The sequence below is a fragment of the Hirundo rustica genome, chromosome 8 (genome assembly GCF_015227805.2).
Source record: "Hirundo rustica isolate bHirRus1 chromosome 8, bHirRus1.pri.v3, whole genome shotgun sequence".
Taxonomy (NCBI): domain Eukaryota; kingdom Metazoa; phylum Chordata; class Aves; order Passeriformes; family Hirundinidae; genus Hirundo; species Hirundo rustica.
The window spans coordinates 23,639,246-23,657,478 of record NC_053457.1 but is presented as its reverse complement, the minus strand read 5'-3'; the positions used below and the strand labels follow the sequence as shown (position 1 = coordinate 23,657,478).

The 18,233-nt window shown below is 44.5% G+C and overlaps 1 protein-coding gene across 4 annotated transcripts in view; it reads left to right on the top strand.

Annotated features, from left to right (window-relative positions):
- The window catches only part of NT5C2 (5'-nucleotidase, cytosolic II), a 66,393-nt gene that overhangs the window by 39,048 nt on the left and 9,112 nt on the right, over positions 1 to 18,233 (top strand). For 3 of the 4 annotated variants that reach the window (XM_058421439.1, XM_040070867.2, XM_040070869.2), the window contains 5 exons: positions 13,532 to 13,649; positions 15,028 to 15,123; positions 16,421 to 16,512; positions 16,698 to 16,755; positions 17,997 to 18,090. In XM_058421439.1, coding sequence (XP_058277422.1) covers positions 13,532 to 13,649; positions 15,028 to 15,123; positions 16,421 to 16,512; positions 16,698 to 16,755; positions 17,997 to 18,090 — 458 coding nt within the window. Of the gene's footprint in view, positions 1 to 8,842; positions 8,903 to 13,531; positions 13,650 to 15,027; positions 15,124 to 16,420; positions 16,513 to 16,697; positions 16,756 to 17,996; positions 18,091 to 18,233 lie in introns of all 4 variants that reach the window. The other variant, XM_040070870.2, reaches the window with a different exon arrangement.

Genomic DNA, 18,233 nt, shown 5'->3' with positions numbered 1-18,233 from the left:
TTTAGCTTTTTTCTGAGAAATGATGGCCCTTAAATAGCTGAATTTGTAATCACAGTGATTACATCTAGAATTAATTTTGACTGCTGGGCATATAAAATGAAAGCAAATTGAAATAACTCTCACAGGGTTTAGGTTTCTTGTTTTCCCATAAAGGATTGTTGTCATATTCTCGTGGGGTGAATAAGATCTCTTACGTGTATGGAAACTCCCAAATCTCCCTGGGTGTGTTGTTCTGGATACAATAGTACTAGAGGCTCAGAATCTGTTATGTATGAAACTGGCTGTGCCCTTCTTATTCCATCTGTGTGGGAATCACATTCAGTACATAAAATAATGGTTTTTTTAAGCTAGGTGTTACTGGGAGGCAAGTAGAAGGAGCAGGAAGAAGAGCCAGGGTTGGCTGTGGTTTGTGTGCTTAGTTAAATAGTTGCTGTTTGAAGTGTTGCAGCAGTTGACACAAGCAAGAGTCATCAGCTATTTCAGCCCTTGCTGTTAGTGGAGGTTAAGACAAGTTTCTGTGATGCTGTGCAGCCCTTCATTCCCTGCCTCTGACCTTGCTGCCTGCCAGCCTGGGAGCGAGGCCCTGGCAGTTCCCTGCAGTGCCCTTGCTCCTTGGGAAGCCACAGCATTACACCCAGGGCTGAATTTGCTGTCTGGCCACAACTGAGAATTATTGAACGATTCCTGTTTAAATGAGGGAGATTGAAGGTCCTTTTGTAGTTATTTTTTGTTTGCTAAATAGTAGTTTCATTTATTATCTGAATGATTCATCTCTGCTTATTCATCCAGCCAAGAAGATCAGCAGTCACTAAAAGTTCTGGTCTGCCTGCCTTTTTCCAGCAGTACTGTCAAAGCTGCCCATGCTTCGGTGAAGGAAAATGTTGCATGCAATCCAAAAGATTCACATCCTTCTTTGTTTTGTGTTTACTGCTAAGTGCAGAAAGTAAAATAAAGGTATGTCAGTGGAGACTCTTCACTGTGACACTCACCTGAGCCTGAGGAGCTGGTGACACCCTTTGGAAATGCAGCAGAGAGAGATTGGTCTCACACAGCATTTTATTTGGCTGCTTCCTACTCAGCGTGAGCTACACTTTATTATTAGATCTGGATCCAAATAATGCAGGAGGCCTTGGCATTACCAGCGCTTAAATGGGACAGACTGCACAATGTGGTGATGGATGGATGTCCCTTGACAGGGACAGGAGCAGAGCTGGAGCAGTGGGGTTCCCACACTGGCTGTAATTTCACACTGGGCTGTTGGCAGACGGAGAGGGATAGCAACAATTACAAATTCAATTGTGCTTGAAAAGATTCCTCTGTGTCTACTCTTCTCCCAAAGTTACGGCCTTGTTGAAAGTTTTATCTTCTATCAGAAGAAGAGGTAATATCAGTAGACAGGATGCTTTCATTTGGATTGCTTTTCCTCTGCTTAATTCATTGCTGCTTCTGTGTTCTCCAGAAACTGATAATGAAATTATCAATGGCTGCTGAAAATGGTTTCAATAAAAAAAGAGGGGAAATGAGGCTTGAAAAATACTGGTTTTATTGGGTGCAAATGTGATTAATGCAACATAATCTGATTGGAATATAGCTTGTGTCCTGGAAACATTGCCAATTTAATGCCAAGGTTTGGCGCGCTGCAGAGATTTTGTTGCAAAATTGCTTATGCTTTCAGCTTGTAGCATTTCCCTTCTCATCACGTGGGAAAAGATATGGGAAAGACAGCTTTAGTCTTTCCCAACTCAATCCAAAGTGCAACGTGCATAAACAGGTTTTGCCCTTTCCTCAGGCAGGTGTTCATGTCAAAGCCATCCTAGCAATTTAGAAGAGGAAAATTTTTCACACCCACATCTTATTTTTGAGATGCTTTTCTTTACCTGTTGACTCCGGAAAAGATACACTCAGCCAGAAGGTAGAATTGGATTGTTGCTGCATGTAATCTGGGAGAAAAGGTGACAGCAGAATTGAGAACTGCTTCTTCAGCCCATCTACTATTTTTACTTGAGCTGGGTCTATCGGCTTCCTGTGTTTCAGTTTGCGCAACGGAGAAGTGGGACTCATGAATTTGTATCTTGTATGAAAAAATTTCTGGATTGCACAAATGAAAAACAAATTATAAATGTGTGAGTTTTATACATGAAAGATTGAACTGAATACTTAAACTACTGAGCTTGTAATGTAAACAACTACAGCATATCTGAATGTCAGTTCAGGTGCTGTTATTGTCTGGTAATTAGTGCTGAACTCTAATGCAAATATTCTAACGAGGTTCTCCTGCTCAGGTTAAAGGTTTGTCTTTAGTTTCATCATGATGTAAGGACTGCAGGCTTTGAGGCTCTTTTGGCGAGATACTAAACAGTTTTACTTCTTTCCCAGTCTGCTGGATAACGTAGTTCTTTGTGTCATACAGAAATAATGTGATGGCTGGAGAAAGGAATTGGTAGATGAGCAGGAGAAGCCTTCCAACTCTCCTAGCCAGGACCGGGAGATGCCCTGAGTACTGCACATCTGCTGTCTGCCTTTTCACATTTGCACATTGCCAGTTTGACAGGTGCAGATTTTGCAGATTTCATAGGCTGCTTTAGCCGCTGGTGTTTTAAAGCTAAAGGCAGATGGAGAAGACAAATTGTTCCGGGTATGCTTTGAGCTGGATGTCTTTTCAAATACCAGTGCAGTGGTTATTGTCGCTGCTCCCTTTGTGTTGCTGCTCTCCAGAGCCTGACCATTTAAAGCTGTGTAATGAGCAAATGAGGTCTGGAGTGTGGGATCTCACATGCTGGCTTTGGGAATGAGGAGTGGAGAAAGCATGTGTTGCTTGCTGTGTCCCAGTAAATCACTGACTGACAAACTGCTAATCTGCTCTCTGTGGATTCTTGAAGAATCAGAGTGATAAACAGAAGCTGCTGAAAGAAGGAGTCTTCACAGTGTAAGGAAAGTTTCAAAAGCTGCTATATTCTGTTTTCTTGCTCTTAAAAACATGATGATAACACCAAGCTGGGTTAGCAGGCAGTTAGTATACCAAGGCGAGCTCTCATCTTGCCAGAAGATGAAAATAGGGAGGCATTTTTCAATCTAATCGACCCCCTTATCTAGTAATCTTAATACTACAACAGAAGTAGTATTAAGTTGCAAATACCCTTGTGATGACTCAAACAGCTTACTCTGTAGGAGGAATCAAAGCTGGGAGTACAGGAGGCTTTAACTCTGAGATCACATGTGTGCCTTTGCTTTGTGAATGCCTTATTTTAGCACTACAGAAAAACTTCTGTATGTGGCTTCTTGCCAGCCTGGGCACTTGTACTGCATCTAAGCCCAGGTGCACACTGTTAAACAAATGTGTAGCCTTGGAGGCTCACTCTCTTCAGTGAATATGGAGAAAAATAAGAAGCTGGATGTGTTGGGACACTGATAAACCTGAAAAATGCCTTAGATAATTGTATTCATGACTACTAGGCCTTTAACTAATTTCCTTCGTATTTCTAGATGCTAGCAAATTATGTTTGAACCTGAAGCTCAAGCAACTATTCCTTCCCTGTTCATAAATCTTTACTGAAGAACTAAGCCCATATTTTGGCACAGTAGTTTGTTTCCATGGAAATGCAGGGATATTTCCAACATGGGATTATAACTCACAGTGGGCTGTATCTGAGAGAGGTAAATTGTGATGGCCATTTGTTAAGCACAAGAAGCATTCTCTTGTGTCAGGGAAACTGTAAAATTTCCTGTGAAAGAACAGATTTCTCTGTAGTAATTTTTAAAATATTAATCCAGTGCAAAGAAAAGTTATACTAACTACTAAAATAGACAAACTGAAGTTTCCTTGAAATGCAGAGTCTGTCTGAGTTGCTTCTCTCAACATGCACAATGTGACCTCAGTGCTGCTGTTCTTACCTCAAGCCATTCATTTTTATTCAGCAGAAGAAATCTTTCCAACACTAAGCTCTGCTCTGCCAGCCTCTAAGGCATATTCAAGCAGCCCAAATCTTTGTTACTTTGAAGGCAAACAAAGTGCAGCAGCAGAGAGATAAAAATTCTCGGAATTTACCAATGAGAGCAGTAATAAGTCTGCTTTGGGAAGAGTTAAAGCTGATGATACTTGACAACAGTTGTTTTTAATGCAAGTAGAAATGCAGCACTAGAAACAACGTGAAGTGTAGACCCAGCAATTCACAGGCAGGCTGCACATACAGCGCTCTGTCAGCCCTTGAAGCAACAACAAATCCTGTCTTTACACACCCTGTTAGCATGCAGAGCGGGAGAAGGGGAGCTGATACAGTTCCAGCTTAGAGGTTTTAGAGCTGAAAGCTGTGCTGTGCACTTGGGGATGTTTGCAGGAGCATTAGAGGTAAGGAATTTTCCACTGCTGTTCGGCTGCAGTGGGTGCGTCGCTGCTTTCTGGGCTCTGCTGCGGCTGGGGACTGCAGAGCCCCGGGGCTGCTCTGTAGGGGAGCGCTGCCTTCCACCCAGAGCCCCGTGTTCGGCATCATCAGAAAAGGGTGCAGTGGAGCCACTGAAGCTCACGTCCAACCCTCTGGTGATTAGTGACCCTTGCCTTAATTTCTGTTATCAGATTCGCTGTCAAAAACATCTGTGGGCACAAAGGTGCTGTGCAAAATCTGGCTGCTCATGCAGGGCAGAGCAGCTTGTGTGTTAAGCATGCAAAAGTATTCTGGGATGCACCTGGAGGTTTTGTCAAGGTATTTGTTTGTACATCACTACAAATATGTAACTTTTAGCGAAATAGAAAAGGCACATTGAATATTGAAGTGTGCCTTAAAGCTAGGCTTTGTCTAACTGCACAGTTCACTTCTGTGTTTGCAAAGTTTCTACGTGTAAGTGAAAATTATGCTCAATATGGCAGCAGTTTCTTCTCATTTAGACTGAAAAATTAAAAATTCAGAGAAACAAACCAATGTTGCTACCCATTTTGTTTGGTATTATGAAAAGTCATTTAAATATAGGCTGAAGTGCTGCAATTCTGCTTTCCATAATACCGTACATTTTTATTTATGGGTTAGTGCTTAAAATCAAACCCCAGGAGTCAAGAGAACTGGAGTCTGTTCCTAATTGGTTTTCAGCTCATTTTGACTCTAGACAAACCCTTTATGGTCACAGTTCAGCTGAGTTCATAAACAAATGACAAGTCAGAAGTTCACCACGTCCCTAATTGAAAACAGATGAGTCGTCCCATGGGTTTCATTTGGGATTTCTTGTGGTTGCAGTCAGGCACGTTTACCACTTTGTCAGTTTGTTTACAGGCACTGAGCTCCCAGATCAGCACAGCACAAAGGTGCTCCACTCCATTGGGCATATGTTTATGTGGGCATGGATGACCCAAACCACTGCTGGACACACCAGAGCTTTAAATAGGAGTGTTTTTCCCTTCATGTCCGGTGAGGATACTGTGAAGTGAAATGCCTTCAGTAGCTGTGGCAGGAGTTGAGGGTAACACTTGATGTGTCATTGGAAAGAGACACACAAGGCAAGGGGATCTGGAGGTCCGTGCTTATCCCCGTTCCTGGGATTGCCAAGCCAGCCGAGTGTTTCTACAGAGGGTCCCACTTTACAGGTACCTCTGCAGTGTTTCTAGTTCTCATGGGAAAGAAAATCCTCAGCTTTCTTTCCAGTGCAAAGTGACAGCACCCTGCCAGGCTGTGCAAGCCAAGCGTGAGTCTGGGCTCCCATCAGAGCTGAGCAGTCTGACTGCACTGTCAAAACTGAGGGTAGTTAACACCCAGGTGTGAAACTTAAACATGACATTTCAGATTCCTTCCTGTGTTGAGTAATGAATTACTTAAGTCTGGAGAGCAGCGTAGCTTGAGAAACATTAGCATTCCCCTTTTGTTACATTTCAGAGGTGGTGCCTGACAGTACCGGCCTGATTAGAAAAGGCCCTGTAACACAGAGGCCGAAATCATTACTATGCTGGAGCAGAAATCCTCCTCTTTTCCCCTTGTATATGAAAAGTGGCATTGCTCTGTAACAAATTTTGAAGATAAGATACCCTGAAAGGAGGTTCAGTGTGCAGAGGTCCGATGGCATTCCTCACTACCTGGTTACTTCTGGGGATCCTCAGACCTCTGGCCCTACAGCTGAGACAGACTTTCCTCATACTATGGCACTTTGTGAAATGCTTGCCCAACACTTAGAAGTACATTTAATTGGTACTGTTATTTCAGTGGGGTTTGGGTTTTAATGAAGTCCAGTGTCCCAAACACCTCCAGGACTGGTCACTGGCTGTTTCCCTCTGGATTCTCAGCTGAGGTTGCAGGTCAGGTGATCAGAAGTGCCAGGGGATGAGTATTTGGAGCTTGTGTGAATTACCCAGTGGTGTGGTTGTTGTGGAGGGGTGACTGTCACAGACACAGTGGAGTGGACACTGAATGCCTGGCTTTGGGGCCGTGTGCAGAGGAGATACTGACAGAATGGAGAGCTCTGGGGATAGATCTATCCTGTTGTGGGACACTATGAGCTCATTTGATAGACATTGTTGAGGCAGGATACATAGATATTTGTACTGTTACAGTTTTGTAAAAGGGGATCTCAGTCCTCAAGGCTTTAACTAAGCAGGTTTTGTCAGTTCAACACCGATACAAATCTATTCCTAATACGTACTTGCATACTTGGCAAACCAAACCTACTACACATTACTTATTCGTGGTGTAATTCAGAGCAACACTTTGATCCTGCTCTTTAAGTCAGGTTTGTGTAATTTCAGAAATGTATTTGTACAAGCTTAATTATGCATGTTGAGCCTGAGATGTATAAATCTGGATACCAGCTCTCCACCTGCCCATGTATGTCCCTAACTGCCTGATTTGCATGCCTCTTACTCACTTGGAGAATAAGCAGCAACTGAAAAAACCTGATTTTAGCTATTTTACTTTCATTTCTTCAAGACTTAACACAAAGTAGTTGGGCTGCATTTCCTCTGCTTTAGAGAAAAGGCGAAACCATGTGCATTATCTGTCTACATTTTGGCTTATCTGTCTTTGTGTGACCTCTGGAGAACCCAGAGAGTTACATTTCTGAAGACTGAGTATTTGTTAAAGCTTTTTGCAACCCTTTTGGAGCAGGTCATCACCTCTAGTTTAAGAAATACGGATCTTATCTGGACACCTGAAAGTCAACAGCACAGACAGTGCTCTCAGCACCTGTGTGGGGATGTGTGTGCCCCAGGGATCAGGGCAGGGTTGCACCACCTGCAGGAAGCAGCTGCTCCTGTGAAGCTCCCTGACAGTGGGGGTTTGTTTTGGGGGCCATCACAGGCACCTTTCCCTGGGCTGCTCTGGCCTTCCAGATGGGAGGAAAGGCAGGTGAGGAATTGGCAGATGGAGGGGATGGAACTCATTTAGGAGATTGTAGAGGGTCATAAAGAGAGCAACAGATGGGGAGAAAACAGAGGCAGGTGCAAATGATATTTCAGGTCATCATTTAGTGGTCCTGGCTCTGCCTCTCTACCTGGAGGAGCTGCTCTCCCTGCAGGCTTCTGTTGTTGCAGCAACCTCCTGAGCTCGGTTTTCCCTTCCTAAATGAGGGTTCTGGTGAAGGGGGGCTGCTTTCTCAAAGCTGTCTCGGTGGCATGGGAAATCAGTGTGTTGTTGCTGTTCCCAATTCAGGGCTTTTACCAGCCCCAAATCCATAGTGATTGGAAATAAAATGGCAGGCAGGACTGCTTGCAGGTGTGCAGTTTGAGACAGCAGATACATCTCACAAATGAAGCAGTTCAGAAAGGGGTCATTATTTTAACTTCAACTCCTGCTTCTCTCCCAAGATCCATGAATACCTTCCAAGAAGTGTTGGCGAGCCCTGGAACAAACCATGTTACGTCTTCAATGAGAAGCTCCCCTGCCTGAATCTGTGTGTGTAGGAGAAACAAGGGAAGATACAGGCAGACCCTAAAAGGCTTTCTCCTCCCCATAGCTTAAGCAGAGCCATCACATGCACTTCAGCCTTCCCCAGCTATTCATTTTGAAACAAAACAGGCTTTAAACGTTTATTTTCAGAGAAGCCTTCCAGGAGGTCTGCATACTTGTGTGGGTCATTTTTGCAACATCATTCCAACCAGTTCAGCTTTCTATTTAGTGCAAATTGGATCTCAAAGATAGTTCTTGATTACTCTGTGCATACCTGTAAGTTGCAGAATATCTCTGGTGTTCTCCCTGTGTGTGCTTGCAGCGAGAGCACTGCAGTGCAGCTCTGTGTACAGGTTTGGTGCTGGTTTATCCTGAGGTGCTTTGTCCATGAAAGCCCAAGCAGAAGCGTGTCCAAGTGTACATTTAAATGCAGACATGCACCACAGACTGATCCGGTGTGCGAGGATCTTGCTGGGAGCACCTTCAAGGTGTAGGGCAAAATTCTCTTCTCAGGTTCCCAGAGTAGCTCCTGACTCAGTCTCCTGAGTCTCCTGCATTGACACATGCAGGCATTGTATGGTGTGAAAGAGAATGTCCTGAAAGGAGGAATTTGTCACTGACTGAGGAATGGATCGTAATGGCAAAGCCCCAAAAAGAGCATGAAACCTTTTCTTGAGCTGGATGCTCTGTGTCTGGGAGAAACATGAAGGATTTGCATCACTTGGGCAATGTGCTTGTACCCTCTTCCTCCTAATTATCCCTGAGCTGATGATCTAAGACTGCTTTGTGGATATGAGGACAGAATTTTGCCTGCAGGATGCACGATTACCAACTGTGCCTCTTCTATAAATCAGTTGTAAGTGTATTTGGAATAACTGCCAGGCCAGCTTCTGAGCTTACCAGAGGACAGAGCTCCAGCAGACACAGTCCCACATGGCACAGAGCTGTTGCAGTTTTAAAATCAGTCTGATTTTTTTCTTTAACAGGGGAGCCCAGTGTAACTCCGTCAAGCCTGGAGTGACACTCTGAATCTGCATCTGCCTCATGTGAGTTAAAATCCTGGCAGCAGCATTTTGCATAAGCTGGAGCCTCTGTAGAGAGCTTTTTTTTTTCTTTTTTTCTTTTTTTTTTTTTTTTCCTTTTTTTTTTTTTTTTTTTTTTTCCTTTTCAGGAAGGCTATAAAATTGTAACTGTATGTGTCTTGGCAGCAAAGGTAAACACAACCACACAAATGCATGAGAATTGCATACTTTACTGCACAACCCCTGCTCATTCCAGACCAGCTTCCCTCCCAGCACATCCTGTGTCAGTCAGGGATGCCCGCACCCATCACAGACCCGAAGGCTTGCAGTGTTCGCTCCAGGGTACCGCTTTTTACCTTTTGATGGTGTATTGTTAAGCCAAGTAATGGTATTAAGAGGAAGCTGGGATGCTGTCAACTGGCTTATGGGTTTTTTTAAACCTTTAGTTGTTTTCTTTCCACCCTGGTTGCATAATCCATGAGCATTGGGTGCTGATTGCCTTGTGCTGCTAAAGCATTTGCCTGTGTTGGAACAGGACTATTAAAATAACAATTCCTCTGGAGCTGAGGACTTGGTTTTGTGGCAGAGACGTGGCCATCAAGCAGTAAGAAAAAGAAATCAGAATGAGTTGTAGCACATGTTTGGTTTTACTGTCATCCCATGTGTGTTGGGCAAGAACGGTGTGAAAATGTGTTCGTGGCTCTCCCTCCTCCCCTGTTACAGAGCTGGAAATGCCCAAAGACTGGGCACTTCTCAGCTGAATGAAAGAGCTGGGCATAGGAGACTGCATGGCAAATAGCTGAATTCATGACACACAAGCTATCTCCATCAGAGGTACCAGGATTCAGCAACCAGGTCTGAGGGAGGGGATATTCCAGCAAAGTTTAAAATCATGTCTTCATCATGCAGCTGCAGAAAAGAAGTATTGATCTGTCCTCTCGACTCTGTTTCCTCACGACTGCCTAAAGACATGAGAGAGAATAACCAGCTCTGAGTACAATATTGAAATAACGGAGTAACACCTTTTACTGGGGCATCTGCCCCAAATGTGCTGCCAGAGTTGGAGTGATGTCAGCCTGTCCATTCTCGATCTGAGGAGGGAGATGGTTGGTTTGCCCACAGGATGCTCCAGTTACTCAAACAGGCTTATGAGAAATGTCAGGGGGTTGTGTCTCATTCCAGCTGATGCAGCCAGTGCTGTGGTGTAGGGTGCTGTCAGGGTGGGCTCAGGGAGCTCTGCCTCTTCCCACCTGTGTGTCTAATTAAAGGAAAGTTTATCTGGAACAGTAACTCTGCTGGTAACTAGAGAACATTTATTGTCCCTCTCACGAGTCCAGTTTCCTGTGTCTCTGTTTCGTTCAAGTGTCAAGGAGAATGCTCTCATTTTCCAGATATTGTGGAGTAGTAGAAGAATAGAGATGGGATCTAAGGCATGAATGAGCTAATAGTTTAATTTTATTCAAAGAGACATCAAGGAAGCAAAATCTAGGGCTTGAGAGGTAAGAGAAATAACTGTCCCCTCCAAAAGAAACATCTAGATTAATCCTAATTAATCTGCTGCCTCAGCAGAGACTTGGGATGGTGAAGGCTGAGGTTGATACCTCTTGTTCAGCCTTTTTCCCCATGGTGCTTCAGCTTGTTTCCTTGGAGAGCTAAAAGGAGGTTTGTGGTGATTTTCTAACATGGAGATGCAAATACAGAAAGAAATAAATCGACTGAGGGTATTTTGTGAGCAGCTGACCTTGTGTCCCACACAGCTATTCCCTGGTGGAGTGTTTAAAAGATACACAGATTGCTCATCAAAAAGCCCTACAATTTCCTTGGAAAGGCTCTGCTGGAGCTGTTGATGAACAACTTCTGCTTTTCCAGAGGAGATGTCAGTGTGCTCTTGCCCAGGCTCCTGTCTGGGCAGCATCACCATGGTTGGTGAGTTCAGAAAGACCAGGGTTTCCTTGGATAAGTGTTTTCTTTGGAAGTATTATGGATTAAGTTGGTAGCATGGTCAATTTTCCAGGAGGCTAAGAAGGAGGGTGCAGCAGATCCATGGACAGAGTGGGGGATTGGGGAGCTTTGCAGAGCTTTCACACTCTGAGAATATGTGCAGGTGTACTTACAAGAGTTTTCCCTGGGAACTGCCTTTACTGTCCTGAATCAGAGGAATTCCTTGTTCCAGATGATGCCCTGGTGTCACTCTCACAATTTTGTTCATCACCTAACTGCCTATTGCTCCCTCCAACTCTAGCTCACTCCCCAGAATTGCCTTGTCAGTCACTGCTTTCTTCATTAGCTGTACTTTTTGATTGCTTATTCCTATCTATAGCTCAATCCTTCCTTTCCTAAAGGATAGAAAAAACTACATTGCATTGAGTGCATTGAATGTTGTATCATGTTGTTGATGATGTTTACCATTGGTATAATATTGCTTGGAGATTTTGATAACTGCTTTATTGATTTTAGTTATCTGTTTAAGACCACTACAGGTTTGCTTACTACATTGTTAATGCTGATAGTTTAATGGGGAAAATTAACTCTCAGGATTCTGGTGCTTTTTAGGTTATTAAGAGGAAACAGGAGCCCTCATTCACTGGTACTGTGATCTCAGTTTTCTGACTGTCTTGTTTTATCTAAAGTCCTTGCCTTTTTAAAAAAAATTTTTTTATTTTTACTTTTTTTTTTAGTATTTTATATATTTCCTTTCTCCTTTCAGATTAAACTTCTGTATCCCACAGTGTATGTATATGCTGGTGATTACTGGGCAGTATAAACAATGTGCATTAATATATATCCTGAGGCCCACAGATGTGTTAGATCTCTCTTAGGAAAAGCACTCCGTCCTCTAATGAGTTTGTTGTGTAACTTGCACATTTTCAGCTAAATTTGAAGTATTCAAGTGTTGGAGGCAGTTGGACCCATTGAACCCATGGTAACCCTCATTGCAGCCAAGGGTTGTGTTTATTTATCTTAGGACCAGTTTAAGACAGCAATTATGGTATCCCACTCCTAAGGGGAAGGGAGCACCCAGGATTTGTAGGTGCTTGAGATTGAAAGGAAGGATGAAAGTCAGAGGGTCCACAGAAGCTTACCAAGTTTTATTAGTATATTACACTTGGCATGAAAGTTGGTATGCTGATCCCTGACCTAGTGTAAGCACACAGCAGTGGGGTTTGGATGAAGGGGTAGGGTAAAAAGGAAGAGAGAAAGAGATGAATTAAAGACAGGAAGAGAGAGGGAAAGGAAGAAAACGAGAAGAGGAGATCACCAGTCCTGGCAGCAGCACTGATGGGGTGTCCAGTGTTGTGGGGCACACACATGCCTGGGTTTTGTGGGGGTATCTTTTTATAAATGAGTTTTCTCCACCTGGAAAACAGGGCTCTTGCTTTCTACGGAATTTAGTTACCATGTCCACTCTGTTCTTCCAGACCTTTCTGAAAATGGGTTGGAGGGTCTTGGGTAGCCTTGATCTCCCCCATACAGTCCATGCTCACTTCTCAACCTCATTCCTGCACTTGAGCTGTGCTGTGCTTATCTCTGGGAGCCAGAACAAGGACATTTGCCCCAGAAAAGCGCTGCCCTTACCTCCACATAGCCCCCTTCTCCAGCCACATCCTGTTCTTTCTCACAACATGTTATTACCAACAATCCCTGGCTGTTATTACCAACAATCCTTGGTCAGCTTCAGGACTCTCCAGCTGTCTCTGCTTGAAACATGCACATTAGCCCCTTATCTTCTGGGCTTCTGCAGACATGCAGTGAGCGTAAACACACTGCCAGAGAAACCCTGTGATTTCCATCTGTCCCGATTGCCTTTTAGATGTAATTTAATGATCTGATTAAACAGTAACACTTTAAGTACATGGGAAGGTCATTTGCAGGAAGAAGAGAGGCTGCATGGTGGGAATGGCTTAGTTGAACAAGTCCATTTCTTTTGCATGGAGCAAAGGGAGGGGGTGTGTCCCAGATGAGCAGCTCCCCTGACATGTGAGAGCAGTGAGCTTGCTTAAAAAAGTAGCATTTTGATGCACAAGGGTAATAACGAACAGATTTTTTGCAGTACCATATGGTGTTATTAACAAACAAATCGTATGTTAACTTGACAGCTCTACCTTCAAGCTAACTTAGTCTGCAGCAAACATTAATTCCCCTGAGATGAAATCTGGAGCAATACTAAGCTTTGGGATTGTATCCAGAGCAGTAACAGTAGCACAGAAGTGAGGAATTTTAGGCTTTCTAACCTCCAATACATGTGCTCCTGGAATTTATTGGTTTCTTTATCAGCTTTGCGAAAACAGCAAACCAAAACCCTGTTGGAGCAGATGGAACAGGGAGTGTTCATGCATCTGCCTAACCGGGCTGCAGGGAGAGGAGCTGCTGTTTGAAATGCATTTTTCCTGATGCAGAGAGCTATGATAAACTGATGGGTATTTCATGTGGTGCACTCTGCTGCTGAAATTCAGACTGCAGCTCTGCTTCACTGCAGCCCTGGGGACAGGAGCTAATTCCACCATGCTCTGGGCTGGGGGACCTGAGGCATCAAAGGAGGGAACGGTATGTGGAGGAGGGAGGAGGGAGAACGGGTACATTACTTTTAATTGCCTTCTTGTTTAACCCCTAGCTGTTTTCAAATGTTCTAACTGAAATCTCATCTTGGTACAGTGTATAAATCCCCTGAATACGAATCTCTTGGATTTGACCTGACCGTAGAAAGATTAGTTTCCATTGGATACCCTCATGAGCTGCTCAATTTTGTGTATGATCCTGCATTCCCTACCAGGTAAATGACTAACAGATACCAACCCCACCTGCTCAAGGCCTCGAATACTTGTTCTGTGAAGTTCACAGGCCACATGTGAAGCCAGGTTTTCAGTTGTGGATGTGAAGCATGTGGCTGGCCACAGATCCTGGGGAAGGGAGAAGACTAATCCAGTATGTGGGGAGCTTTTGCACATGTGAACCTTTGCCAGCAAAGAGGGAGTGTGCAAGAAAAGAACCCTACTGAAAATGTGGTCCAAAAATAGCCCTTGAAAGCAAAGACAGCAGAGACACAATTGGATTGGGAGTGAAATCAGAATCAGGGGGAGAAGGAGCCATTACTGTCCAAGAGGCTGCTGGGATGTCTCACAGTGATTTTAATTAGTAGCGTTGTGGTACGTAAGACTTCCTGAAAATTAAGCTGACAGTAAATAAGAATAGAGATGGGACCAATCCAGTTCTCCTGTCAAGATGAATCAAATGTCAAAAGCATTTGATGTAATAATTTTTTGATTTTATAACTTTGCACTAAGTTAATGGTGCAGAATTACTAAATTCCAGTATTTTGTCTTTTGGTGGGAGAGGTAAAAAGGGCATTGTTTGTTTTGAACAAAGCTTTTGCTCTAACTCTGCACCTTCAAGTTCTTTCCACTTGTGCCTTTGCTGGATTTTGCTTCTTTGACTCCTCTGGAGTTTCTTTACAAAAGTCTGGACCCAGGGGTCTGTTGGTTTGTTCCAGTTTCAGTCTGGCACCTCCTTCCTTCCCTCCTCTCAGCGTGTTTTACACCGAGAGTTGCTGCTGGCTGTACCCTTGCCTGTAACGAGGCATAGCCCCTCACAGACCTGTGATGAGAGCTCTGTTAAAGCCACCACCTCCATCCCAGGGAGGGGACAGGAGGGATATCTCTGTGGGAAGGCTGTGCTCTCCAGATGCAAGCTGCTAGATGAATGAGACACAGTTTTGCCGGAGTCAGAACCGGGCATATCCAAATTATCGTGCCATGGTTACACACCCCATCTGGCTTTGTCTGTGACAGAGCCATGAAAAAGCAGAGAGAAATTCCATTATCACACCTCGCTGTTCCCTGCAGCCCGACAGGGGTGTCAGGTTTGTGAGCCCATGGAAGAGGCCCACAGCTGCCCTGGCGGATGCACAGCTGGGCCTCTCGGGTTAAACGCTTTCGTGGCTGTGGGGAGCAGTCAGGTGTCTCCTGCCTGGTGATGCTGGGCTCTGGTTGCTCAAAGGGACAGTAGGGACCCCATCTGCATCGTAACAGCAGCTCTGTTCTGATGCCCCATGCCAAGTGAGCAAAGCTGTTCTAGAGCTGTTCTAGCCGCTCTTAGGATGGTCACGCCTTAATGCACTTGCCTTTTCATGTCCTAAATTGCTTTCTTAACAGAGGCCTGGTGTTTGACACCCACTATGGAAACCTGCTGAAAGTTGATGCCTATGGGAACCTCCTAGTATGTGCACACGGCTTTAATTTCCTCAGAGGGTGAGTGCAGACTCTTGGCTGTTCTTTTTGACTTAATACGCTCTATTGTGTCAATTATCCTCAGGGCACCCACTGTATATGGAGTCGCAGGGATGCTGCTAACAGCAGATGCTGTGTTGGTTTTCCTGCAGCTCCAGGATTAGCTGTGGATGATTTGAGGGTCTCAGGTACAGCAACAGCCCAGATGTTTACAAGGGAAAGGGCTGTGCCACCTCAGGCATATCCGTAGTGTGCTGGGAATAGAGGAATGTGTGCTGTAGGGAAGAGCTGATGGAATCATCCAGGGGTTGTTCACCTGTCTGGCACAGTTTAACGTCAGCAGCTTGTCAGTCGTGACAAAGCCATTGCATGAGGACCTGTGCCCCATGAGACTGTCAGCTCCACAGCCATTGCTAAGAAAGTTTGAGGGTCTGAATTGGCTTTGAGTAGGAACAATCTTGTACTACCCCTTTGTGTTTCTGACCTTTGAGCGTGTCAGAACTGAGCACTGCAAGCCATTTCCTGCAGCCTTCCCTGGCTGCTGGTGTTTCTTGTCCCAGAGAAGGTGCTTTAGGAAGCAGAGAGGACTGCAGTTCCATGTTCCTGATGTGTCCCAGCAAATCCCCCCTCCCACATTCCTGCTGCAAGGGTATATGAATGGAAGGCAAGGCAAGCTCTGGGACCCCAGGGTGACAAACCTTGTCATTGCAGGCCTCTAGGTCTTTGCATCAGGACTCCAAAATTTAGAAAAAAGCACTCAAGTTCCTCTTTGAGCCTAAAATGATCTTTAGTAGCTTCAGAAATGAAGGAGACCAGAATAATGATACGAGTTCAGTCACTGCCACGCTGCTGATGAATTGCAGAGGGCCCCAAGCAAGCCTCCTGCAGCAGAGCCCTGCATGCCTCTGGCTGAGAGCTGCTGGGAGAGTGGAGAGCAACACATGGAAAGTGGGGGAGAGCTTAAGATAAGCAAACAATGAAAGTGCAGATGATTTAAAGCATCCTCCAGCATGCAGCATGGGGCTTAAGGTCAAGCTGTGGACTCTGGACTGCTCTGTGTCCCTGTGTGGGCTCTGCTCAGTTTGCTGACTCAGTGATGAGGCTTTGTCCTGGCTGTGCCGGAGTCAGCGCAGCCCAGGGAACACCCCTGGATGCACTTCTGCTCTTGTGCCAGCAGTGCATGTGGGAAGCTGGGTGTTGATTAAAGCACAGCAGAGTTTGGTTAGCAGACCCTGCTACAACTCCGTTTTGCAGGTCAGCACATTTTATCTTCGTTAGGTTTTGTGGTTTCACTCTTCTTCACTTTATTTATTCTCAGGCCTGAAACACGGGAGCAATATCCAAATAAATTTATCCAGAGGGACGACACAGATAGGTTTTACATTTTGAACACGTTATTCAATCTACCAGGTGAGTCTAATGTGAGCCAACACAGCCCTCTTTATGTGCCTTTTAAGCCAGTAAAGCTTTGCTGATGTTGCACTCTGCTTTTCTGTTTGTTTGGGGTTTTTTTACATGAATTTTCTTCCTTTGGGCACAAGTTACTTGGCTGTATGATGTTATCCTTGTCTTGTAACCTCACTGTTTCCTTGCAGAGACCTACCTGCTGGCTTGCCTGGTGGATTTCTTTACTAACTGTGACCGGTACACGAGGTTCGTATTCCCTCCACTTTGAGATGATGATGGAACAGTAAGATTGTCATTATTTTATACAAGAGCAATATAGCACAGATGGAGCTGCTCTTAATATCATTGGAGGCCCCTCAAGTGGTTTTGGTGGGCTTCCTATAATTTTGTGGTGCTAACTTGATCGGTCTGTACAGCAGAGGCTGGTTATGAAGGTTTCCTTCACAGGGTACAGCAGTACCAACATACTGACTGACATTGGTATTTGCAGCTTCTAGGGCTGCACACTTTGTACAGAGTGATGACAGGCACCATTCAGTTCATTTTGAACCTGTGTCCATTGGAACCATGTCTGAACTGGTAACTGAAAGCCTGAATTTCCTCAGCCAGTTACCACAAGTGCTTCATGTGGTAATAAAGGACATTGCACACTTAGAGGTGAAGTGCTCAGTGTGGTATAAAAGGCTGTTTGTGCAGCATGAGTATTTCCCTTGCTGTCAAAAACATGTAAGCATAAAAACAAGCTGTGGCTTGAACTGGCAAATGCGAATGCTGCTGCGCTGTTCATCACCTCATGTGATGGGTCATCTTTGCATATATATGAGCAGAAGGCAAAGGTTTAATGTGATTTCACCTGGGAGCAGAGGAACGGTTTATGCTGGCAGTCCATCAGGTGAAGTACCTTTTCTCAGGAGAGGCATGATGATTGCTGTCATAATAAATACAGCTCTGTGTAATCCTTCTTGATTTCTTCTGATGCAAGCTGTCATGCTGTCTCAAAGATACCTCCAGAGTATCTTGTAATATCTAATGTTAATTCTGAATGTTCAATATAGAAGCAGTTCCTCCTCTTAGCAACATTTAGTTGATTTCTATGACACTCCCTTCTTTAGTGCTGCAAAGAGAGAGAAAGAGCACCACTCTGTTTATTCCCTCAGTACTCTTCATCTTCTGTTAAATGCTGCAAATGGCATTTTTGCAGTTGTTTGCAGTCTTATTACCTTCTTGTAATGTGGGTGAGAAGTCAGTTAGTCACAGAGAGCTGTAGTATTACTGTGGAGGCACAGACATTCCTGGGTAACACAGCTCCTGCTAAACTGCAGTTGTAGCTTTCTTTCAAGTTCGAACTTCAGTAAAGGAGTAGATAAGAAACCATGACTGTAAGATGAAAGCACAAGCTCCAAAGAGCCCTTTGAACTGTCTCGCTCCTTGGTGTATTTCTTACCTGCTGTGACTGGCTGCTAAATCTCTCTTCTGTCTCCTCACAGCTGTGAAACAGGGTTTAAGGATGGAGACCTCTTCATGTCCTTCAGGAGTATGTTCCAGGATGTCAGAGATGCTGTTGACTGGGTTCATTACAAGGTGACTGCAAGAGTTCTGTGGGATGTGTGTGGCTGTAACTGGGTTGGAGGGGCTGGGTTGTAACTCCTGAGTTCAGATGTTCTTTGCCTGGGCTGGGCGAGGGTGCTGCTTTGCCTCCTAGTGAGCAAATAATAGATTGCAGT